At 35.8% G+C, this 27,500-nt stretch overlaps 1 protein-coding gene across 1 annotated transcript in view; it reads right to left on the bottom strand.

Moving 5' to 3' along the window:
• Window positions 1-27,500, bottom strand: part of LOC144977146 (inositol 1,4,5-trisphosphate-gated calcium channel ITPR3-like) — a 171,663-nt gene that overhangs the window by 119,293 nt on the left and 24,870 nt on the right. Inside the window, exons 8-10 of the mRNA XM_078922006.1 lie at window positions 18,112-18,192; window positions 17,108-17,205; window positions 16,428-16,515 (exon numbers count right to left, since the gene is read on the bottom strand). Coding sequence (XP_078778132.1) covers window positions 16,428-16,515; window positions 17,108-17,205; window positions 18,112-18,192 — 267 coding nt within the window. The remainder of the gene's footprint in view (window positions 1-16,427; window positions 16,516-17,107; window positions 17,206-18,111; window positions 18,193-27,500) is intronic.

Raw genomic sequence — 27,500 nt, forward strand, 5'->3', positions numbered from 1 at the left:
TTTAGTTAAAAAAAAACTCACAACATCCACCAGCCGGCTATAACGTACAAAACTATGTGTACCCTTAAATGTTTATAGCTTGATTAATACAATTTAGTGAGAACTGGAGGCAACAGAAATGTGGTTTCTTAGAAGATGTTAAGAATATCATGAATAGAGAAGAAAACTAATGAAGAAGTATTAGAGCAAGCTGAAACTAAAAGGTTATTAATTCGTACAATAAAAAAAAGACAAATGCAATTTTTAGGGCACCTAAATCGACATAAATGTATTGAACATCTTGCTCTCACAGGAAAGATAGAAGGTAAAAAGAGTAAAGGTAGACCAAGAAAAACATTTTGAATAGTTTGAACAGCTGGGGGACAAAGAATGAGAAGAGCAATATTAGTTCTCTGAGGTTATCTGATCAGAGAGATGAATGGCGTACCATGATCACTGATGTCTGGCACAGACTTGGTACTTGAATAAGAAAAAGTGAGAACTACTCCTAAAACTGACTGGCTAAAACAATAAAGAGCTGAGTGACGTCAATTTCATTTCTTCTATTGGGGCCCTGGTACAGCAGGGCTGCCAGATGGCCAGAGTTCATCGAGGCAAATTTGGTGACTTCAAAAGTGGCCAAATAGAAGCTCCCGTGGCCAAACACTACTAACAATGACCAACGTGAAAAGCTCATCGGTTTTGACACACACACACACACACACACACACACACACACACACATACAGACACACATACAAATTTGATTAAACTAAGGGAAAAGTTGTTTTAAAAATTGTATTAAAATTAATTGACAACTTTGCACATGTACATAGCCAAGGAGAAATGAAATTCATTGAACTGTAACTGCTAAAGAACAAGGTTTGAACGTGTTTCGTTGTTCAATTAATTAAATTAATCTTCGTGTCGTGTTTCCACTCATTGTTGTTGTTGTTGCTAGTTATAGAAGTGTTGTAAGCCCATTGCTAAGTATTTTTTGGAGCATTTTTATTGATTTTTGTTTGATCTTTATCACCTACGAACTCTTTGAAAACACGTTTTGATGACTAGATGATGTACTCATGACAAACAAAGGGAATGGCTTATACTCTCCGTCATGGAGGATACATCGCTTCATTGGCCATCATTGGCAGACTTAGCGTTTGATGTTTCCACATTTGGGACAATGACATCAACCCTATGTTTAGGATCTATTACGAATGGGCTATGAATTGTATGATGACAAGGTTTGGACCTCATGAATAATTCATCATAATGAGAAATTAACGTGCACGGAACGCAATATTCAACAATCATCTAGCTGGATTATTCCAATCCGTCCGCACTATTTAGGCTGATGTGTTTCTGTGACTCACCATGTCAAACTATGATGTAAATATAGATTTATAAATGGTACAATGCATAGTACAGAGTACTTTATGGAAATAAAAAAAAAAACAATAGGGGTTGTTTACAAAGTAAAACCCTCCAAAGTCTGTAGAGTTCATTTTCATTGAGCTCAATCCTGTATTCAAAACAGTTTTAGCGCACAATATTCACTGATGTCAAACAGAAATTCTTAAATAGGCACACTTATTTATACATGAGCATACACATTCACACAGACAAATGACATGCTTAAGCACAATAACTGAATATTACGAGGACCGTCCCACAAACAAACGGGAAATGATGACGTCTTTTAAACCATTAAAGATTTTTTAAAAGTCTAGCAACGCCCAATGCAAGTGCATTTAAATTGCAATTTCCCCAATGAGCACCGATGTTGTTATTCACATTGAACACTAATGACGCCATAGCAAAATAGCCAACCTAATTAAAATTCGTCAAAATCAGATATTTGAGGTGTTATTCGATTTATGCAGACAAAAGGGCTAAATCCACCCGAAAGTCATGGTGAGATTCAAGTAATTTATGACAAAGACGTCTTAGGAAGATCACAAATGTATCATTAGTCGGAACTGTTTAGGGCTGGGCACACATAGTAAGAAAATAAGCTGGGTCGTGGACCGTGCGTTTCATCCATGACAAAGGAGAATGTCTCTATAGTTGATGAGCTGATTCAAGGGGATAGGAGGCTGAACATTAGAGAAATTGCATTAGTTGTGGGTATATCAAAATCAACCGTTCACAAAATTTTTATTTTTTATCTGGACTACCGCAAGGTGTGTTATCGGTGGGTTCCAAAGCAGCTGACTGCTGATCACATGATACGAGTTGACATGTATAGAATTTTCCTGGGAAGTTGTGGGCATCATGTGAAGAATGCAGGCGGCAACCTCCAAGTGCCTGCCCAAGACTTACTGGGACAGACTGTTTAGGTGACGAAACTTGGTTACCACAATTCAACCCTAGAGACAAAATGCCATTCTATGATGTGGAAACATCCCTCTTTACCAACGCCAAAAAAGTTCAAGAGTGAGAGTTAAAAGGGTCATAGCCACATATATCTGGGATATGCGAAGCGTTTTGCTGCCCGATATACTTGAAGCAGGAAAAACAAACAACGCCAGAAAATACTGCCAAACTCTTGACAAACTTAGATAAATATTGCACCGAAAAAGACCAGGGCAACTGAACCCATAGCTTGATTTGCAACAGGACAACGCAACTCCCCATTCCGATTATGTCACCAATGGCTGGATCCAGAGACAGGAATGTGGAGTTTTACTTTGCCTCACTCATTATTATCTTTTCGGGCCAATGAAGCGCTTTCTGGCAGGGACTCATGCACTGATACAACAATCTTGTAGACGCCGTATAAGACTGGCTGCAGTCGCTTGATAAAGATTTCTTCAAGCAAGGCATCTTCTTATTGGTCCCACGCTGGAGGAAATGCATCAATCGCAACAGTGATCAAGTAGTGATCAAAGTAAAACGTGTTTTTCAAAAATATGACAACTCCAAAATGTTGAATTTATGACCTTTTCCCGTTTTTTATGGTGGACAATCCTTGTAATAATGATAACAGTGTCTTCCTATCAAAAAGTTAAAAACCCGAAAAAAAAAAACCGATATGCACATTTTTATTCACCATGCCCGGTGCATTTCACAAGGTTTACAGGAACCCAATTTCCATTTGTCGATTATTATGCGTCCTTTTTATAATGTCGATCTTTTCAGCACCCTTCACTGCCTATGGATAGGCACTCATTCATACCTGAGTTGATTGGAGTAATTCAACTTGCAAGATGTACCACAATACCGTGGGCTACCGAATTAAAATATTCTTCTCGTACAAGCACTATTATTGTATCAAAGTACTCTTAATCTAATTCAATAAAGGTTCCGATGCCAAATAAAATCCAAAAACAATATATAAAAGCTTTTTATGTTCTAGAATTACTCTCGTTTGTGTGTTGAAGAAATTTGGAAAATATCACAACAAGGAGAGGTTTTAGATTTAGACAACTGGTAGTCGTGTTATATTGATTTATTGTATTAGCAAGTGGAAAAATAATCCATTTGTTGTTCCTGTTTTCAGGCATTTGAGTTTTATTCCAAGTGACAGATTGCGTGCTGAGATTGGTGTCCAATTCTTACAGAATTGAAATGGAGGGCGTGGGGGGGGGGGGGGGCGTGAGGAAGTCACACAACCGTTGTTCACTGCAAAATACATTTTTGTACTTTTTTTCCCGGAAAACCTTGTCTTCTTGCTACGAGTGTAACTTGTCAAAAAAGACGTTAAGGGCTGGTACGTTTTTGATAAGTAAAGGGCCATTTTAATCAATCGACCGATGAAACTCACACTTTTGTAACCTTGTGTGATTACTTGGTCTGAGGCTATAAATTTTTCGGAGCAGTTTTTATATATTTTGATAAGAAAGCCAGGTCATAAGACCATAGAAAATCTTTGTAAAGTGTCAAACAAGTCACAAACATTTTGAACGTGTTAAAGATTTTTTAAGCTACAGATCAAATTTAGGCAAGGAACTGTCAAACTTTTAATACCTTTAAAATTCATTATAATTTAACTATCCTCCCCCCCCCCTCCTACCCATTCTAATTGCGTATCATCGTGGTCACGAGATGGCGTTTGTGTAGCTTCAATATTTTGGAAATGACTTCCTTGTCCCTTGGAAATTTAAATGCTTAGGGCCATCATCATCAAACCGTCAGTAATCTATACGCCATCATAATAAGACATTTCCACCGTCATAAATACCTCGCTCTCCAACTATAATATCTATCCAAGACGTCACTTATACAAGAACCTCCATTAAAACATATCAAATAGTTATCATAGTGTTAATTAGTATTGAAATACAATCGAATTTCAAAAGCGCTCAAGGAAATCAAGAAATTGCTTGTCAAAGTTTTAAAACCCTTCTTTACTTTTCTTAATACATTGAACAAAAGATGCAGTAACTCAAAAACCATTACTACTCCTACCTTACAGTTTAGCACAATGAAGAAGAATATTTTATAAGGGCATTTGTACAAATGTATGGATACCAATATTTCTGAGGTATCATTTCCATATTTGACCTTTTGACCTTAAAACATCGATAATAGTATAAATCGTTCGTATTAATGAATGGTATGTACTTCAAACTTTAACGTTTAGAGTTCTGCTTCAAATCCTCGGAAAAATCGTTCGTATCAATGTTTTTGTCTCAAGGAAATCGAAATGGCGGCGGCCTTGTTTACTTCCGACACAAAAGTGCACCACTAATTTCATCTTATTTCGCGATTTGTTGATTGAAGACCTATCCTTCGCTTAATATTATATAAAGCATTGTATGATGATTTAGAATTACAAAGAGGCATCAAAAATAATAAACCATCCTGTTGATGAAGTAGAAAGAATTCATGGAAAAGCAATAGAAAGGACAGCATTCTCAATTACCAACAATAAAAAAACATATTTTATACCATGAATTTGATATTTTGCCATCTGGGAGAAGTTTTTGTCAGATTAAATGTGGAACTAACAAGTATAAATCAACGTTCGTTCCATCAGCAATAAAAATGTTGAATATTTCATATGGTACAGCAAAACCAAGGATTGATGCGTTGACTGATTGACTGATTAATTTGTTTAATGTTAGGCTAGATGAAGTGACCAATTGATAATGATGATAATATTTGGTGTTGAATTGCCAAGAATGTAACGAATTGAAAATGAAATGAAAATGTTGATGTTGTGTATGTCGCATGCGTGAAAGAAAGAGAGGAGAGAGAGAGAGAGAGAGAGAGAGAGAGAGAGAGAGAGAGAGAGAGAGAGAGAGAGAGAGAGAGGTGTCTGTTCAATGTTATAGTTATCATATAACGTTATGACAAGTGTAACTAAATGACAAATTGCCATATTTGTGGACAATAAAGATCTATTATTATTATTATTATTATTATTATTAAATCGATTTGGGTAAACGTTTGACATAATGTTCCTAAGATCATTACTTATACCAAAAGGAAATCATTAAAACATATTAATAATTTATTATATTGCCCATGAGTGTCGAGTCATAATAGGATTCCAAAACCGCTCAAGTTTATCAAGAAATTACTTGGCAAATTTCTAAAAATCCTTCTTTATATCTGTTAAATTATTGTTTAAAAGGTGCCACAACTTAAACGTTATTATATGCTCTTAGTTGAATTTCCATTACAACAAAGAAAACTTCATGTTTAGCATCCATGTAAAATAAATAAATTTGTACAATTTTGGCATAATTTGCATATTTGACCTTTTGACCTTAAATATCGATGATGGTACCCTTTGATTGTGGTAAACTTTCGATATAATGTTCCTGGGTACTTAACCTATCCAAAGCTGTATTGGAATATTGGAAAGCAATTAGTTGACATCTAGGCCTATCATTTGCGTATCTGCCTCGGACTAAAACTATTCAACTTGGGTTGGCAAATTTTTCAACTTTCGTTCCTTTTTGGTCACATGACTGGGATATATTTTTTGTTGTTGATTTCTTCACATTTTATCATGATGTAAAATTGTAATTCGAAGCCAAATGTACTTATTTGCAGGTCTGGTAACCCAAATTGTTAATGGGCTCAGTGTTCTAATGGAAATACTCTCAAACCAACGCAAACTATTGTCCATTAAAACAATGTTAAATCAAGCAGATAATTGCGTTCGGATATCAGACCTGCAAAAATGTACACATTGGCCAAATCCATTGTGAATTTAATGGATATGGACGTTGTCAAAGGGTTTTGGTGTACATAACATGACTGAGTGAATGGTTACATGGAGGCACGAAAGTGTAGAAAAATTGCCTCAGCTTTGTATTATTTAACATTAAAATTGCAGTTTCAAAGGACAAGTGAGCATTGTAATTGCAAATGGATGTTAGCGCTTTTCAATCCTTCAACTCTTATTACATCAGATTACTTTCCATTTTCAAATTTTGTCGTTTTCAGTGTGTATATTAAGCGACAATGTTAAATACAGGATACAATTTGTAACTCAATGATCTGAAAAAGTGTGTATGAAATAGAGCCAGACAAAGCAAAGAGAAAAATACAAGAAAAACCCCCCCATTAAACAAACAAAACAAACAAACCGTTTACTCATGTTTAAAGGATGTTTTTATCTGTCATCTTTGTCTGGCTTTGTTTTATTCATACTTTTCAGATCTTTGTTTTACACCAGTTTTACACCCTAACATGTCACCGTCACTAATCGGTATTATGTCCAGATGATTCGATGGGTTAGACTTTTAAGTGTTTAGATGGCATTGACACTTAATAAATAATACGAGACAAAGATCTGAACAAGTGTGTATGAAGGTGCCAGCCAGACAAATCAAGAAAGAAAACTAAAAGAAAAACAAACATTTTAAAAATCAGTCTTCCTCGACTGAGGATAGAACCTGAGACCTTCTCATTAGTGGTGCTACCATTACACCTTTTCTTTCTTTCTTGTTTTGTCTGGCACCTTTCATACATACTTGTTTAGATCTTTATCTCACACTGGTGTTGCTACCTAGTTTCTTAATTATTTAATAATAGAATACGTACGTTAAGTCTGTGAGCTTTATTTGGAAAGATTAAAATAATTTCTACAAGCGATGGAAAGCCTGAATTTCAAACTTTTGTTTTAAAGTAAAAACCCAGTATATGTTACCTCATTCAACCCGATATCATACATGTTTGAGGCAGTAGTATTTCAGAGCCATTAGGCTCATGGAGCCAGAGTTTATCCGGTTTATAGCGTCAAATGGACAATAGAAATTGCTTGCTATCCTTTGAATAGGCTGCTAATCTTATCACAAAATACTTTCGGCCAGATCTATCAGGTCAAGCTACTCAATCACAGTAGGGGGGGGGGGGGTCAGAAATAAATCTCGACTTCACGAGGGATCGATCCCGATCCCTTTGCTTTACATGTGAAGCTATGAGGACCCCGTGTTAGAGGCGGTGAATCACTGGGTCATGATATTTCATAATGAATTGAATTCGGACCATTAAGTCCAATCAATGTGTAACACGTCGATAAAAGTGTGACTGTAATATTTTTAAAACACTTCTATAAATAAATGAAGAGTGTATTTTTACAGGGATTCTATAAAAATGCCAAAAACTGGAAAAAATATTATTTAAAAATAATTCCGGAAATAAATATGAACATGGGTGATTATAATCAATACTACATGGTAATGAATACAAATCACTACTTTATATTTTTTTAAAACAAACCGCATAGTGAATTAATAGGATGATCTGTAATTTTAAATGCCATGGATTATTTTTGGAAATTAGTAGTAGTAGTAGTAGCAGCAGCTGCAGCAGCAGCACTAATAGTAGTAGTAGTAGTAGTAGTAGTAATAGTAGTAATAGTAGTAGTAGTAGTAGTAGTAGTAGTAGTAGTAGTAGTAGTAGTAGTAGTAGTAGTAGTAGTAGTAGTAGTAGTAATAGTAGTAGTATTAGTAGTAGTAGTAGTAGTAGTAGTAGTAGTAGTAGTAGTAGTAGTAGTAGTAGTAGTAGTAGTAGTGGTAGGCGGAGGAGGAGGAGAAGAAGAAGAAGAAGAAGAAGAAGAAGAAGAAGAAGAAGAAGAAGAAGAAGAAGAAGAAGAAGAAGAAGAAGAAGAAGTAATGGTAATGATAGTAGTAGTAGTAACACTTGTAGCGACCATGGCTTTCGCACCATCAACAACAGTTTCTTCGTATTTCAAACGAAATTGTGTACTTGTATGATATGTCTATTAGTTATTGATCAGACAACTTTAAAAAGGATAAAGTTCAAATAGACCTGGGTTGTTTTAATTTAAAAAAACCAAACAAACAAAAAAACAAACAAAACAAAACAAAACAAAACAGCTCTTTAACGACAAAGCCTAAAAGGATGTTATTCCAACACTGTCCCCATTGTGAACAATAATAGCACTCACGTGACCTAATCCACGACGAATTCTTAAACAGGTTCTATTTTTTCCTATTCTCCACGTTTTCCTCTATCCACACAGACTTCAATCGTTCCATATTAATGTCTATACGTATCACCATCAAATTGAAATCATGTGCAATTTATAGATTTGCAAGCTGCAGCATTCTCTCCAAAAACTGATTGATTACTCAACAGTTCTTAGAGCAATTAGTACATAGACTATACCAAAAGCAGGAAGTACAACAATGAGGCATAGCTCTTTTTTGTTTCGCTGGTGTTCTACTTTTGTCCAATGTTTATCATAGTACAACATACTAGGTTCCAACGGGAAATACAAATATTTAATTCAACATAAAACAACCAGACAGGAAACAGTTTTAATGAAGTGAACAGGAAACCTTCTTAAACAACAAAAAGATCGAATTGTTCAGAAATCAATAATGTTCTACCAACTGTTTTTCTACTCCTTCAGTTGTTTGTTTTTTAAGGGTTTTACGGCGCTTGCGACACAATTAGGTCATATCAGGGCCAGTAAAAGGGAGAAAACGGGATAGCATAAAAACTCTAGAATTACAATTAAAACACCCCAAAAAAGTAAGACAAAGGGGAATTAGTTCAAATAAGCAACAGATGTAGATTTCAAGAGCCCACTATCAGTGTACTTAGTTTGAGTTCACCTAAAAGTCTCATCTAGACACAAGCACAGGATTCCACTAAGAGAAATACACCCAAATATTTACATTATACATTCAAAACAACAAATAATAATGCATAACAGGAAGAACATATAATCTCCCAAAACATTAACTATTTATTTGACTGTTTCCCTCCCAGCCAATGAGTCCGGCCAGGGCCAAGACAAAGCTAAGTAATTTCATTCCAAGACAAAGACAGAAGGCAAAATTGGAAATCAGAGGGATCGAAGACACAGTAAGTGCCTCCTGCCCACTATGGGAATTCAGGAACCCCACCCAGTGCTCCTTCATTGGAAGTCTTACTCCATGTCGTAAGATATAAGATAGTAAAATCTGGGTTGAATCGTTGATTATTATTCCCGATAAGTTTCATGCATTGTGGCGCCGTCTTCAGTCAGATTTCATTTTTCATTTTCTTGGGTCACCTTTATGTAAAAAGTATGAGTAAGTATGAGTTAAATAGTCTGTTTGTTTGGGATTCCTGTATTTCCTTTTTACATCACACAATATGTTTCAGCTGCTGACAATTGCCAGTCTGAAAACGGCGTCTATTTGTACCATTACCAAAATGATGGAGAGTTAGTATCATTTAACATTGATTTATCGATGATTCACAATATTAACAACATTAGACCAACAACATTCCATTCTGCAGAAAGCACCAACGTGTCAACGTATCAAAGGAGCACTATTGCATGGAAATAGTTGAAGCAACAACATTCAAGTCTTCAGAAATGACCAACATAAAGAAATAAATTATTGCATCAGTGAAGTTGAAGCAAATGATTCAAATTTAGCGAAGAGTCAAACAAATAGCCAGAAAGATTTTTGTAAGATGTATGTCTTTAATAAACAAGAGGAAATAACATGACACAAGAGTAAAGGATTCGTAATTTGTTCTTCATACGTAACCTCCAAGAAAACAGTGATGTTTTAAAAATCAAGTAATAGTTCTGTCATGCGATGGCAAGAATTTCTTTTGACTTTATATAAAGAGTTGTGCCTAAAAAGACTTTCCTCAAAAAGTACTCCACATCTGCGCCAGAATATTTTCCCTCTGTTTTAAACAAAATCAAATTGTTTTGTGGAAGAGGTATGTTTTTTTAAAATTCTCTATTTTTGTGGTGTTTTTTAAAATTGAAATTTACAACAGACTCAACTCCAGGGTTAAGTTGTCATTGAGGGCGAACCACTCCATCGATATATATAAATGACCCCCAACCTGTCAAAAAAATTCAAAACTGACATTTCAAAGAAGTTTTAGGTTTGTGACTTTTTGATTATCACCCGTCAACATATGGCGTTTAAATAGTCAATGGAAATTGGTTGTTGACGTCAGAGAAGAGTGTTCAGTTTAATCAAAATTCGACGAAATGGATCGATTAATCGTTTTCCAAAATGGAACAAATTTAATTCACAATGTCAGCAGGCAAAAACTGGACTAGTTATTTTAATAAGATTATTTCTGCTACAATAATTTTCTTCATAAACTCTCATTACGATATGGATCACATGCTAAGGTATTGTGTATTGTATAGTACAATTGTGTTGGCCACATATAATTACAATACGATGTGATTTTACATTTCACTTAACAACCAAACACATGAAACCATTTAATAAATATCATTCATAACAAAACATTCCACATTTATGGTCATGATTGAACATTATTGGTCGAAAACCTTTATTTATGGTCAAATGAGCCCTTAATTGCAATAGAAAAGGCATCAAAATTAACCCAGATGTTCAGTAATAAAATCGCTAGCATCATAATGTCATTCAACTATATAAACACACACATACATGTACACACAGACACAGACACACACACCAATACTCACATAGAACGATACACAGACCCATAACAACAGACACATATATAAATGCCATATCTGGCATTAGTGGACATTGTGTCACATACTGATACCAGTCATTATGTTCACATTTATCACCATCGGACTGTGTCGACTTATCAACACACTAAACATAATTCGAGTATAATATTATTATTGTAAGTCCATAGTATAATCAACTCCTAACGATTTATATCATTAACGACTGTTCTATTAACGATAACCTTTCACACAAACAAACCCATTACATTATATTATGGTCTTTTGATTTGCTCGAAAATTAAAGGGAAATAATGTTGGGCCCCGCAAACCAGATTTGTGAGTGATGAACTTCTATTGGAAAAAAGATGGATCAGTATGAGACCTTCTAAGGGAACCATTATTATGTTTTGTTGATGATAATCAAAATAGTTTGGAAAGTTAAAGAAAAACATATGTGGAAAATGAATTGGTAATACTCTGACAAAACACCATTTTTCATTTAAATTTGAAACGTTTTTACTGTAAACTAAATAAAAATAAAAATAAAAATAAATTAAAATCACCTCCCAACCTCAAACAATTCTTGTATTTAAGATAGAAACAAATCTTTATCTATCAATACATTAGATGAAAATAGCATCTGGTCAAAATGAACAAAAATATTTTGTCAGAGAATGGAACAATAATAAATATTTTTACTAGTTAACTACTATGGACTGTCAGGGACATGTTAGTTCCATGAAACATGAAGGTCATAACATTACAGACACCGACACCACAAGATATGAAAATCACACTTGAGAGGATAGAGACAATTGTCAGTTTGTAAATAGCTCTGACTGTATTCAGCATAAAAATAAATGATTTTTTTCTGTTTTGGTTTAATATCAATCATAGAAAATTTGGAAACAAGAACGTGTTGAATAAAAGAGTAAAATCTGATTTTTGAATTGGATTGATCCGAAGTGTAGATAGTGTGTGTCAAAGAATTTGTGAGAGTTACGATGAAACAAAGTGTAACTATCGTAAAACTTGTTATATGTTAAATATTGAAGAGTTATTATCAGTCAGATATTGGCAGTCATTGCTCTCACAAAAAGACAAACGATATTTAGGGTTTTTTCCAGTTTACACAATTCAAACCCAACTGACCAGCGAGGTTCGTCATCCATAAAGATTTTTGGCATTTAAATACTTTCCAACAAACTCATTTTGGTAGCGCCTGAGATTTCAAATCAAAAGACAATTCTTTTAACTTAAAACCTTTTCCTCCCATATACAGTTTTAAAAGACGTTTAAATTCATGACCATGATTGATATAAATTTTCAACATCTGTACATATGAAGAACTGCAGACTTACATGCATTCGAATTGACAAAAAGTATTTGGAGAAAAAACCCATACGGTATCTACACATAATTGTTTCATTTTTGTGTATCAAAAATATTGAAGTATTTACAAAAATCTTTATAAACAAGAACCTCGCTGATTCATGGAAATGTTACAGTCTGTCACATTTGAATCCTACTCAAACAATCCTATATATTGTAAAAGTTGATACAATTTATCTTTCAAATGGTGGCAGACTGTATAAAAAATCCAGTGTCATAGGGAACTTACTTTGACCGTTGACCACCACATCTTGGAGCGCGGTTGGCGCTCTGGCTAATTGGCAATAATAATAAAAAAGGCAACACATCAAATTCAACAATATTTACAATCCAATAGAACATGGTCAACACTGTTATTCATACCAAAGGGTGGAAATGTAAACGTTGGTTACATCTTAAAGGGCTTACCTCAACGTATCGTATAATCAGAATGTTACAATTGCCAAGAAACTATGTGATATATGCGGTATGTTATATTATATATAATGACATGCACACACACGGAGAGAGAGAGAGAGAGAGAGAGAGAGAGGGAGAGAGAGAGAGAGAGAGAGAGAGGGGGAGAGAGATAGATAGATAGATAGATAGAGAGAGAGATAGATAGATAGATAGATAGATAGAGAGAGAGAGAGAGAGAGAGAGAGAGAGAGAGAGAGAGAGAGAGAGAACTGTGGGGAAAAAGATGTTGAGTGGTTATTTATACAAACTATAATATATCTTGTAATGAAAACAAAAAGTAACATAAGGAAACGGAAATAAGTATCATCAATGATAAGTTATCTATATGCACTGTAATTTAAAAACAGTTAGATATCACTTGAGAATGAGATAAATTCCATGTGGCCCGTGGACGAGATATTTTTAGTGAAATTTCCCTACTTAAAGATACAGAAAAGAGGAGTTGAGATGCACATTGATGATGATGAAAAAAAATGACACTCAATTTGTTGAGAAACGAATAGAGATACAGCTTTTTGTGACAAAACAAGAAATACACGAAGACTATGATAGAGTTTATAATTGTAAAAGATTGTGTAATGCAAACATTAAAACAAATTGAATTATAAATTTGTGATGAAAATTACAGTGATGGTGGTGTCAATTTTTGTGCCATGACAAATCTGGCAACATCAAAGTGGCGTCGATGACAACTATCATGTGGGAGGTTGTGGAGTGGTGATATATTTATTAATACATTCTTACGCTCTTGCTTTTGGAAATCCAGACCTGTTCCCAATCGCTGCACAAGAGTGCGAGTGAGAGTTTGGAACAAAGTTCGAATTCCAAAACGCAGGAGTGTAATAAAAACCTCTTATTCTACCCCTCAATCGATTCTGACTTCGTGATCTCTGAATAAAAAGACAATCGTCTAAAATACTTCAACCGTGCCTAAAGGATATTTCTTTTCAAAAAATCAAATTTTTGTGAAACTCAACACTTGATAATCTGACGTCACAAAATATTATTGTAAACAAGATATCACTATATGTTACTATTTATGGGGAGGGGTAGAATCATAATGATGATGATGATGATGATGATGATGAAAGAAACTGCAGTCGTATTAATGATGAGTTGATTAAATTATGGGTTTTAAAAGTAACACATCAAACTTGTGGTTAAAGATTTGGTTTACGGTATACAAAAACAACACAGGAAATACGATAGGAATGTTGCACACCAGAGATGCCTACCATTACGATATTTTTCAGAAAATATTACATGTTGAGATGTCATTGCTTATACGATATTTACACTCCTATATATTTGTATAAATCAATAATAGACTCTCGTGAATTTCTTTTCTTTCAAGATATTTCTTAATACGATTTTATTTTTCATATTTCTACCAAAAAAAAAAAGAAGAAAACATCACATTTAATGAAACACATTCCATGTTACTCAATTGGATAAATTCCACTGCATACTTTTAACAGATGTATGTATATACGTAATCCACAGTTGACATCTCTGTGAGAGCAATGAGAGAGGCTATTATTAGCATTCATGTGTTTGGATAGTAAGGGACAGGAAACCATATAAACCAGTTAACTGCCATATCCTGGAAAAATTCGTATTTAATAATTTGGTAAAAAAACAACTGGTCCTTCAAATATCGATCGATTTAAATAACCATTATCTTGGCAAAAAATCTCAAACCTGGGACTTCGCGAAGTTGGGGAGTTTTTGCCAAGATGAGGGTCATTGAAATCAATGGATATTTTGAAAGATCAGTTTTTAACTAAATCATTAAATACAAGTTTTCCCAGAGTATGGCATCTAACTGATTAAGGAATCAATACAGAAAATGTACAGGTTGTATTTGTATACCTTGATGTATTTACTGGTTTCTGTGGCGTCCTGAAACAATACAGATTATCGTTGTGGTTTTTTGTTTTTAGGCCATTCAACTACCAAATCTGTTAGAAATAATCTCTAATAAAACTACCATTAACGATTTAGATATGAATTCCAAGAGAAACAACTTTGAGTAAACCCTTTAAGTTTCATGTACTTGTAACCTAGATGCTGGCGTTCGAGAAAGCTAAGTTGGATTTAAGTAAACCTGCTTTAAATGAGTAAAGTAAATGCAATGTCTGGAGATTATGTTACACGAGCAAGTAGAGTATACAAGAACACCTCAAGATCAGTCGTTAAGAGGTCAAACGTAGGCTTTGTTCATTACTTTTGCTTATTGCAAACCAATTTGAAGGTAGTGAATTTTAAAATTATTAAAAAATAGCAATTTGATTGATAATATAGACGAGACAGTAGGAGAACGCACAGAGCTCACCGCTTTCGGGAGGACTTATAGTGCATCTCTCTCTTTACGAGTATATATTATTATTTTAACTATGGCGCAGTATGCCTACTAAATTGTAGAATAATCGGTTTTTGTAATCCTGATCACTTTTTACTTTTTAAATTCTATTTTGGCGTCTGATTCACCTACATAATGCCAGAATAGCACCGATTAGATGTTCTAGTCTTGTGTTATTGGCCATTAACATTCCCATGTAATTCAAACCTGGTAAACTACGAAACTTCTTGGAAGAGTTTTAGGATTGGAATGTATAAATTCCAGGAGAGAATAGTTATGCTCATCCTATAACTTTGGTATCTCAAAACAAATTTCATCGATATTTACCTTACCTAAAACTTCAAGTCATTTGTGAAATCATTGGTTGTTTACTCAGGGGATAAAATAAAGCTCTTGAAACGTAAAATGATGACAATAATTCTAATATTCTTGATAATGGATGACAGAATATATAACACCCATTCCTGAGATTTCCGATGTCAGATTTAAGCATGTGGAACTTTTAATTCCAAAATAAATGCAACCCTCATCATACAAACAGCTTATAGCATGCAACACTTTGGACATTGACAAAATAATTAATCTCCATTTCTACTCGCCATTCTAGCAACAAATTTAAATAGGTTTGGAAAAGAGATTGATACTCTCTTGACGTTGGTAGTGTAAGTTCTTTAAGATCCATGTTCAGAAAACCCACATAGTCTCAAGACTAGATAAAGCTGGTCAGTTAAATTATTCTCTATTATAAATCATGATAAAAAGCACTGTGTATAGCTTCGAAAAAAAAAGTTCCATCATTTTAAGGACGGATCATACCTCAAGATAAATGCTTTTGAAAAGAAGATATTTCATTTTGTGTAATAAATTTAAATGTTTCAGCTTGAAGCTTTAACAAGTCAAAAAAAGTCTTCATTCTTTTAAGTCAATTTTAGAAATTTCTCCATAGAAGGGTTAGATGACCTTGGACTCATAAGATAATAATGATCAGAATAATCCCTTTGTCGAATCCTTAGAACAAGACTATGTTGAATACTTTTAAATTAACAGTGAGAAAATTATAAATATTAATATTTGTCTTGAAGTAACATTAGTATGTCTAATGTATGATTAATCCTATGTATAGCCTATATTAATTTCTGTCTCGTAAAATACACTCCTGATTATAGCAAAATACAATGACGATTTCTTTACATTCAAATGGCCTAACTTTGCCTATTGACATTCATTGTTGCTGACTTCTTAACGATCATCTCTACAGTGGGTGGATCAGAACCAAATTGTTTTGTATGACATGAAGCAGCAAAGAATTAAAAACATGCAATCGTCTCTCACCTTGACAAAGAGGTCGAGGTCAGGGTTCTGTTTGCAGAAACGGATAAGACTGAATCCAGAACGCTCAACTCCAAGATTCAACTCGGATCTGAAAACAGAATTATAGATTTTAATATTGAATGAAGACAATACATATGTTAAATACTGGTAGGAGACAGTGCGAACAAATAGAATTCATGAGGGCCAGCTTCTCTCGTTATTAATTTAGTTGTTATATTTCTCAGTTCGCCAAACAACCTGTCGGTCTCACTGTTGGTAAGAAGCTTGATAACAACAGCTAAGTTGTTCCATAAGCGGAAAGGAATGTATTTGAGAAAATGAGTGAAAAGACTACAACATTTGATAGAGGAATACCGAGTGTTAGGTACTCCCACTAGATCCATGCCATCCATACATCTACCATTTCATTCATACACCCATCTATTCACCCATCCATCAATCAATTAATCCACTCATTCAATCATTCATCAAACAATCTACTTATCAATCAAACAATCCATCCACTCTGCCATTCATCCATTCACCCCCCCCCCCCATCCATCAACCCAGCCATCTATTCATCCATTCATTTATCCTTTCACCCATCCGACCATCCACGCATTCATCCATCCACTCACTCATCTACCAATCCACTTTCCTTTAAGTCTACCCATCACGTTCTCCAATCACGTTTTCCTTACCCAGATGCATAGTGGTCAATCTCAAACGGAGCACTCGCATGGAAAAAATGCCCAGGAGATTTGATACTTTCGAATACAATCTGGTCGAAGATTTGGACCTGCGGAAGAGATAAAGAAATAATTGAAAGAAAAGGAAACAACGAAATAGAGTCTTGTTTTCCCCCTTTTTAAAAAGTCAAAAATCTAATCCACAGCCTCGATCTAGGATTTTGTTCGGAATGAACTAAATGTGAAACGATAGGTTTAAATTCAGATAGAATTTCAAATCAATAAATTAATGTTATTGTTCTGATCATTTTCAATTTTTAAAAAATGACTCGTCTAAAGACTGACATTTATTCCAACTCCAAATTTATAAGATAAAGCTTAAAATTCAGAAGTTTTAGACATCAGAGTCACAACTCATTTCAAGCCGACTTGTCTTAAATAGGATATTTACTACTACAATTACTTGTTGTTTGGTGTTCCAAAGGAAACGACGAGTCACCTCCAAAGGATGCAGAACAGTGCGACACGACTCGTACTTTAAAAAGGTAAAAGAGACGGAGCCACTCCGCTTTTGAATGAGCTACACTGGCTGCCTATCTGAGCGTGCGCAATACGAGACAGCAACAATTGTTTATAATAAGTGTGTTCATGGAACATCTTGAGAAATTTTCGTGATCTTCTCTCCTTTCAAACCCAGTGCAGATATCTACGACCGTCCAAAAACGTCCTCCATCTAAACATCCCCAGATGTAGACTACAAACTGGAGAACGAAACTTCCAAATTTGCGGCCCAAGGATCTGGAACAGTCTGCCCAACAATGTTAAATCCTCACCAACTCTGGATTTCTTCGAGAACCATTTGAAAACGCATCGAATCTCAGTTTATTATTGGTAATCAGGAGATCTCTTGTAACGAATAAATGAATGAGTTCTTATTAACCATCCTGAAATTAGCATAGAGCTGATTTTTAAATTGGTGAACTTACTAGACGGTCAAACAAATAAACAATTCTTACCACTTCTCCTTCCGATTTGACTTTGTATTGAGGCAGGATACGGAACTGGGCGTTTTTAGCATTGAATCCTTGTAGCATCATCTGGAGGAGAGGGAAAAATCACAGTTATAAAACCAAGATTAGTTTTTTCTTCCGTATTCAAGCGGTTAAAAATACTTAAATACAGCTTTAATCATTACATTGCGATGATATGCGACAGGACTCAGAATTAACCCGGTCAAAGTTGCAAAGGACAAACAGAAATACGGGTGAAATTTAACAAAATATTTCTTCGTGATACTGGGATATGGCAGAAAGACAAAACTTATGGAATGGTACAAGTGTTGACTCAGTAACTTCTGTGTACAAATTCCATATCAGTGAGAAATTTCCAATGGGAGAGGTTGGAGCAGGGAAGTGGACAGTAAACTGGCCCGTTCTCGATAAGCCTTAATTGTTACCATTATGAGAAAATAGTCGCTAAAGCGTGCTTTCCTTATAATGTGTTGTATAAATAAATGAAAATATGACATTCAGGCATAAAAGTGTCTTGGTAAATTTGAAATATCAAAACCAATGCTAGAAATACAAATTTTGAGAAGTAGGGTTTTGAGTCCAAAGCATTCCGAGTTAAGATAATTTGGTTCTTTCTTTCTCTTGAAGCTGTATTATAAATTTTGGTCAATTCTCTAAAGACTAGAACACTTGGAATGTCCACGTATATAACAGTTCATCGTTTTTCACGGTACATTTTGATTCTGAGATCAAAGATTTCCATTCATTGTGTGGAAAGTTGACACCGCGGGAAAAATAATCTGTTTGCGAGAAACGCATCATCATCCTCATCATCATCATCCTCATCACCATCATCATCATCATCATCATCATCATCATCATCATCATCATCATCATCGTCGTCGTCATCATCATCATCATCGTCATCACACGATAGATTAGCTAATAATGTTCTACCGACATTGAAACACGAGCACACAGAAATCTTAGGTCTTCATAGCCGAGACTCAAATCAGCCCGCACGTTTTCCAAACCAAGGCACGAACGGATACAATATGCTTCAGCCCTTCAGTCAACACCCAAATCTCTCAATGTAAACAAATGAAACACAAGGGAAGTGACCCACCCTCTTATCCAATCAGTAGAATGATATAACTGACAATAACGTGTTACCCATTGTTATTGTTAATATGATATTTTGATGGATGCTGACATCGATTTTATCAGGAAATATATACGTGACACAATTTCTTTCTCAGAAGTTTAAAGTATTTTTTTTTCATTTTACTTAAACTTGAGCTTTTATGTAGTGCAGTATCCATTAAAGTCCTCAAAGCGCTTTACAAGAAGTCCCAAGCCAACAGGACAAGCCACGACTCCTAATAGGAGTTAATATTTTTTTTTCGGACTGAGAAAACGCTGTCAACGGCCAGGTACTCATTTTGCACCTGAATACGTTGAGAGAATGTGAGTAAAGAACCTTTTCCAGGGACTCAACCATGCGCCACTCAGAGCGGGACCCGAACCCAAGACCTTCTAACTCGAAGGCAAGTGTCACACCACTAGACCACATAGCCGTTTTAAATAAGTCTTCAAGAAAAATGTAAAAATGTCCAAGTACAGTCTCAGTCTGTGGTTACGAATTATCATAGTTTACAGTTTTTGTTCATGGAATGATGCGGGTAAATTTATCAACGACATACATTTTACAATCAATAGGGGCGATCTATACTTTTTGTCCATGTGCTCGATCATATTGCAAAATGTGCTCAAAATGACCAACAAAATAAAAATAGTCGCGGTTTTCGGAGTTATATCCAACAATAGATTAATTTGTTCAGCTTGACCCATGACTATGTTTACAACTTTCATAAACAAAGCAGCATGTTTTTATTTATTAAGAGAAATATCAAATCGTTGGAAACAACCAATCATGTGATCAGTGACTCGGTTGGACGGAAACTTAAATATAGATCGCTCCCATTGTGTCAAAAATTGTGAAAAACGTTCACTGTCAGAAGGTCCGATTATTTTTACTTTTAGGCATAGATACACTGGAGATAGCAAAGACTGAATTCTATTTTGCCGTACTCTGGAAAACCCCATATTTAAAAATTTGGCCACAAAACTCATCCTTCAAATATCGATCGATTTAAATGACTCTCTCTCATTTAGGCGACGTCCCGGGTTTGAGAGTTTTTGCCAAGATGAGAGTCATTTAAATCGATCGATATTTGAAGGACGAGTTTTCTGGCCAAAATTTAAAATATGGGTTTTTCCAGAGTACGACAGTTTAGGTATCACGAGTTCTTTTCAATCGGTCAGACTCGAATATGGATGAGCTGTCCAGCATTGTTGGATGGATGTGGGACATTATCAGCAAACCGCCAGACAAGAGCAGGGACATTGGACGCAGTCAACTTCGGAAAAGGCAAAGACAGCAAAGACAGACAGACTAACAGACACAACGGCGTCCGGTGTCGGAATTGCTTTAAGAAAAAAGAGGTTAGTAATTAAGGATTGAGAGTGAGGGAGGAAAGGAGAGAAATAGGAAGATATATATATATATATATATATATATATATATATATATATATATATATATAGAGAGAGAGAGAGAGAGAGAGAGAGAGAGAGAGGGAGAGAAAGAGAGAGAAAGTATGAGAAGATAAAGACAGATAGAGAAAGATAAGTGAAGAAAAAAACGTCGGCAGATTGATCTTTCTCCGTCGCCTATCAGTTACCCTATATTTATTACTCGTTGTCCCAAAACATTCAGATATCTAAGAAAGAGAGAGCAACCAAAATTGTACAGCATAAATAATTGAGTTCATTAGTTTGGGCTCCAACCAACTTGCACATATAATCAGGTCTGATAACGGAACGCAATTATAAGCTTGCCATAGCATTGCTGTAATGGACAATATTCTTCTTTTGTTTAAGAGCATTTCTATGATTCAATGAGGCCATCACCATTTAAATTATCAGACCTGCAAATAAGAGCATGTCGGTCCCAATGATTAATAAACTTCCAAAATATAAGTGACATATTTAGCAATCGCGATAATCGTAATCAATAAATTATAGCGATATAATTGGGAGAATTGTCAAACGTCTGTTTCAACCAGCCTCCAATTATGGTAATATCAAACAAAGACGATGCAATCCGCCCTCATTCTAACAGCAATCTAAATTTCATGCCTCAGCAGGCTGTCTTCCGCCGTTCATTACAATCAAAGAGAGAATGCCCCATCGGAAATAGTCGATTACTTTGTCCAATTGTAACGCAAAAACCCGATTCATATTAAGCGGGGACAATGGTACGCGTCATTTCATATTAAACTACTTCCGGAATGATAGGATGTGAACACGATATGATCCCGCCATGATGTGTGAATTATTGTCTTATAATAACTTTGACCCAATTATTGTGGTATACATATCATTTCTTTGGGTTCTTTCAACGACATTTTCCGACAAATTTGGCACTACATTTTAAAAAAGAACATTGCGACCCATGGTTTCGATAAAAACACCTTTTAAAAAAGTATTTCACTACAATTACAATACCTCGCTGCTGACTCTGTGGTATATTAGGAAGAGATGGCGCCACATATTTGATCTGTTGATAAAGAGTTTTTGAAATGAAAGTCAAATATGACAGACCTTGACACAGACCGTAGTTCAGAAATCCGTGTATTGTCTTGAATTGTGTGATTAGTAGAAGCTTTGTTATTAACCACAATTCGACGTGAGCAAATGTGCGTGTGTGCGCGTGTGTGTGTATTATATGTGCATGTGTGTATTGTATGTACTCTCCTGTCATGTTACTTGTGTTTGTAATGCGATTGATTGTATGCTTGTATGTGCGTGTGTGGCAGCATATCTTTACATCCATGTTGTAGCATTCACGCCATCCGCCATTCCAATTTAGCCACACAACTACTGAAATTCCTCTGTATCCCCAGAAATTCGGGGTCGTCCTTATGGTCTCCTTTCCACTCTCACACAATTATCCAGCTTAGAGCATGCGATACTTCTACGGCAAAGAATATCTTGACATTGTTGTTGTCATGGTAACAAACAAATGCCAGCATGAAGTGATATAGTTTGACAAAATAAAGCTCAATTTTAAAAAGAAAAGAATATATTTGTGACCTATCGCCTTAAAACGTTTTCTGGAGTTCATTTTGATGGTAAAAAGGAATGTAAAGCAAGACGATGAGACATATGCTAACACGTTTTTTAGTTAAATTGAAGGACTATGCATTCAATAAGAACCAAAAAGTGATATAAGACATGTCTTTGATCATTCTATCGTTGAATTCAACCCGACACAATATCGTCTTGTTAAGTCCCAGGTTTGATTGTTTTGTCAAGATAAGGGTCATTTAAATCGATTGATATTTGAAGAACGAGTTTTCTGACCAAATTTTAAAACCCAAGTCTTTCCAGAGTACGAGAGTATAACTGGTTAATATGATATTTTACAATCAATTCCAGTTTCATCATCAATAGAACTCCCGTATAATTCCGTTGTGTTGTGAGGTGGGGGGTCCTAATTGTCCTCTTGTCCAATTGTGATTATAATAATGACACTTTTTCAAATGCCTTTTTCTATAATTCTACAAAAGCTCATAATAACAAAACTGTAACACATTGAAAAAAAATCGGAAAAAAAAGAAAAGAAAACGGCAAGATTATTTTGAAACACATGACCATGAAATTGTTATATAATGTATAATTGCATTAAAACAAGAACCCCAAACATAATAATATAATGAAAGACAGAGATAAGAGTCTGGGGCTTGGCATTACAACTCGTTTTGTCGGTTATGGTTCAGCAGTACAAATGCTTGTCTTGTTAAAAACAGTTAGGCTATTTTGATCGTGGGCTGTGAATGGATGGTTGACAATGATAACAAAACTGGCGTTGTGGTTTTGGTTAAGGCATTGGAGAAACCTTATCCAAATCGACTTGGCTTGGAAATGTACGAGATTGGATGCAGTGACGGGTATTCTGCCGGACTCTGGAATAACCTTTATTTACAAATTTGGCCAGAAATCTCGTCCTTCAAATATCGATCGATTTATATTACCCTCACCTTGGCAAAAACTCTCAAACCTGGCACTTTGCGAAGTATGGCTAGAGAGCTTTTGTACAAAACAACGACAAACCGAGAACTGTACGATATGAAATGGGAATTTTGTACCATATGGCTTGCTGGTAAAATATATGGTGCAGTATAAAGCTTAATGTGTGTTCTAGTGGTATAACATTCGCTTTCGGATCGGAAAGCCCTGGGTTCGAGCCTCGCTCGGCGCATAGTTGAGTCCTTGGAAAAGACTCTTTACTCACATTCTCTTATCGTACTGAGGTGTAAAATGAGTACCAGGCCGCTGACAGCTTGGTCTCTTCGGAAAAAAATTGTAACATCGCCTAACGGGCATCATGTCTTGTTCTACATGTTACGTGTTGCTGTTGGTCAGGGACCCTTTGTAAAGCGTTTTGAGCACGTTTAGTGGATATTGCTCTATACAAAAGCTCAAATTAAAAAAAAAATTGACATTGAGAAATGCGCAAAATAAATTTTTATATTTATATCATACATCTGTGAAACTACATCGTCTGTAAAAAAAAATGATTCAGAGAGAGAAAGATACAGATAGATAGATAGATAGATAGATAGATAGATATATATATATATATATATATATATATATATATATATATATATATATATATATATATATATATAAATTATAAAACAAAAACCATGAAATAATAGTGCTCAACTTTAGTATAAAAGGAGCTATTTATAAACATTTGAAATATGATTAAGATAGTTTGACTTCTACAACGTTGTTATCGAGCGTTGCTCTCATCAGGAAGTGGAAGTGAAAGTAGATTGTTGTGTTTTCGTATTTTTATAGATTCGTGTTTATGGAGGTTCGTAATTACATAAAAGGTGTTTGTTTCTATGTCGAAGTTAGTTCGTTTCTTCTGTTGAGTGTTGCTATGTTCGGTTTAGTGATGATGAAGAATTTTTCTTCCAAGCAGAGGTTGCAAATCTTAGAAGAGGGGGAGTACGACTGTGCTCTGGAGATGATTTTCCACGTGATGCTGTGTTGTATGTTTTTTTCTTTGAGGTTCCAAATGTGTTCGCTTAGTGTTGTAGAATGTCGTTTGTGTATGTTTCTGAAGGAAGATGTATGCTGGTTGTATCTGGTTTTGAATGGACACTCGGTGAGGCCAATGTATGTTTCTTGTTTTGGTGTGTCTGGTCGTGTTACTGTGGCTTGATAAATTACGTTTTGAGTCAGGCAATTGCCGTTTAGTGGGCATGTTGTCTGGGCCCTACAGTTGCATTTTTTCTCTAGGTTGTTGCTGGGCTGATCTGGCTGTGATAGTTTTCGGTTATTGTTGGATGAAATATAATGTTTTGTATGTTTGGCATGCAGGTGTATCCTATTTTGATGGTGTTTTTGTTCATGGTTGGGTGTAGAACGTGACCGGGAGGGAAGCATTTTTGTAGTAGATTGAAGAATTTGTTACCGATAGAAGTTGTCACATTCTTGCTGTAGGGTGGGTTGAACCATGTTATGTGTCGTTTTCTTTGTCGTTTTTTTGTTGGGGTGGTAATGGTCTCTTCCTCATATTCTAGTTTGTAGTTATATCCACTTTTTGTAGTGCGTTTGTGTACGGTGGGATTGCATCGTTGAATATGTTGTTGTTTGTAGAGTTGTTAGATAGTCGTTTGTTAATGCTCTCGGGGATGTTTTTTATTATAGATGGCGGATGATTACTGTGTCTATGAACGTACAATGGGATGTTGTTGGGTTTTGAAAATGGTTGATAGGTGCCGTCGTTTAGGTTGATGGTTATGTCCAGGAAGTCGAATGTTTTTTTGTTGGCTTCGATTGTAATTTTCAGATTGTTGTCCTGGAAGATTTTGCATATTATTTTCTTTATTAATTCTGTCTGTCTCGGTGTTTTATTGCACAATGCGAGTCCGTCGTCCCTGTATAGTCCAATGTTTATATCGAGATTTTGCATTTGAGAAAGTAGATATAGTCCGACGAGCTCGCATGTTTCTGCTCCATCGTAGCTCCCCATGGTGACATCAAAGTTTGTTGATTTTTTTGTCCATGCTGTTCCATTATTGTAAAGTGATGTATTCTTCGAATGCAGGATAATATGTATTTCTTCTTCGGTGATGTTGTCGAAGGTTTTTGCGAACTGTAGTGCTTTGAGGAGTAGGGTTTTGGTGATTGAAGGGTAGAAATTACAGATGTCAAAGATGATTGCGTTTTGTCGTTGTTTGTTTTCTGTGTTTCTGTACCAGTTGATAACTTCAGCGGTGTTTCTCCATTGGTTGAATTCGGTTTTCTTGACGATTTTGGTGTTGATTCTGTCTAAAATCTGTTTACTTATTTTTCCGATTTGTGATTTACATGGGTTTATAAGACGGCATTGTACGTTGTTGCGAAAGTTTGGTTTATGGTCTTTGATAGTGATGAAGGCGTTAGATTTTGCTGTGGTGTCTATTCTGTCACTTAGCTGTAGGTTTTCGGCGATGCTTTTGTCTTCTGCTGTAACGTCAGGTGTCGTAGATGGTGTTTGTTTCTTGTACTCTGCTTGTATATTTTTCTCAAGTAAATGTGTGTATTCTTTAGGGGTAAGCTTGTAGAAGTTTGTGGTTTTGTCAGCGGCGACGTAAACATTGGGGTCTTGATGTATGGATCGTATGTCTTGTTGTAGTTTGATTTGGACGAAAACACAACAATCTACTTTCACTTCCACTTCCTGATGAGAGCAACGCTCGATAACAACGTTGTAGAAGTCAAACTATACTAATTATATTTCAAATGTTTATATATATATATATATATATATATATATATATATATATATATATATATATATATAGCTAGATAGATAGATAGATAGATAGATAGATAGATAGAGAGAGAGAGAGAGAGAGAGAGAGAGAGAGAGAGAGAGAGAGAGAGAGAGCCCATGAATTTTTGCACCAAAATTGATAATAGGAAAGGAAATTTAATTTGTCTATGTTTATCTAAATCCTCTCCATCTCAAACATATTATTAACAATTGTGTCGCATTGTAACTATTTTTTTACAACACACACTATTTGTGTCATTCTCTTACCTGAATATTTTTTTCTACAATCTTTGTCTCCGAGGAGGACTCAAATAGTCAATATGACTGCCGTTACCATGGAAACTGTTGCGCAATACATACTATGTTTCTTTTAGTTTGGGTTCAACGTTGGATTAAGAAGTTGTTGATACACTTATTAACCGACAATATAGTTTGTTGTGATACGCATTATACCCAAATAGAACTCATATCAGGTCAATTGTTATTGATACAGAGATTTTACATTGATTGTCCGCTATATGGTTTTGTGGTTAGAAACTCGCCTTCAGTTTCTCCCTCGTGGATCTCCGACCTTGACGTGGTGGGGGAGCTTGAGGCATATCGGGGGCAAAGGAATAAATCCCGGTTGACCGTCACGAGACCATCCCGGGTGTTGAGCCTAAGACGAGCCACTTGAGCGGTACGTCCGATATGTGACTTATGGAGATCCAACCCGGTGCTCTAGGCCATCTTGGGGTTCACACTTCTATGTTCAATGATTATGTAAAAAAAACAACAGGTTTTTCAATGGCGAAGCAGTAGGCCGCCTAGCCAAATACTACCGCGTTCGTGTCGCCAGCGTCGTCGGCACGGTCGTCGGCACGGTCGTCGGCACGGTCGTCGGCACGGTCGAGAAATAAGCGAACGTCCCAATACATCTTTAGCGATACCAGGGTTAGCAACATGACTCATATATTATCCCTCAATATTGAGAGCCAGAATATGGCAAAAAATGAGCTTTTGGCAAAGCTACTGGCCGCCCATAGCGTTGATATCCTCCTATTACAGGAGACCCATCTTTATTCAGGCGCGCAATCTTCTCGAGTCCAGATCCCAGGCTAAACGGTGGTCCAGCGAGAGGACACTTCAAGGCTCAAGGGAGTGGTTAGCGTTTACGCTAAAGAGCCATCGAAGGTAAGGGTCATTGAGAGCGTAACGGACAGCAACGGGGGTGAATAGAATTTTCGTAGAGGTAGGTGGGCCGCAGTACAGCGCCGCAAATTGAGCAAGGGCGAGGTGACTTTCTCAAGGCCACACAGAGCAGCGGTGGGTGATCGAACTCGGTACCTTTTCGGTACGAAGCAAAGACCGTACCGCTGAGCTACGCTGCCCGTTCTATTTCTCTATTGCGTAGAGAGACGTACTTTACGGATTGATATAAAGGATTGGCACCATCGCTTTATCAATCGGCACACGTAAAATTTTATTTGACAGCTCCACACGCCTAAACGCC

The sequence above is a fragment of the Berghia stephanieae genome, chromosome 7 (assembly GCF_034508935.2).
Source record: "Berghia stephanieae isolate SIO BIC M18660-M18661 chromosome 7, UCSD_Bste_1.3, whole genome shotgun sequence".
NCBI classification, from domain to species: Eukaryota; Metazoa; Mollusca; class Gastropoda; order Nudibranchia; family Aeolidiidae; genus Berghia; species Berghia stephanieae.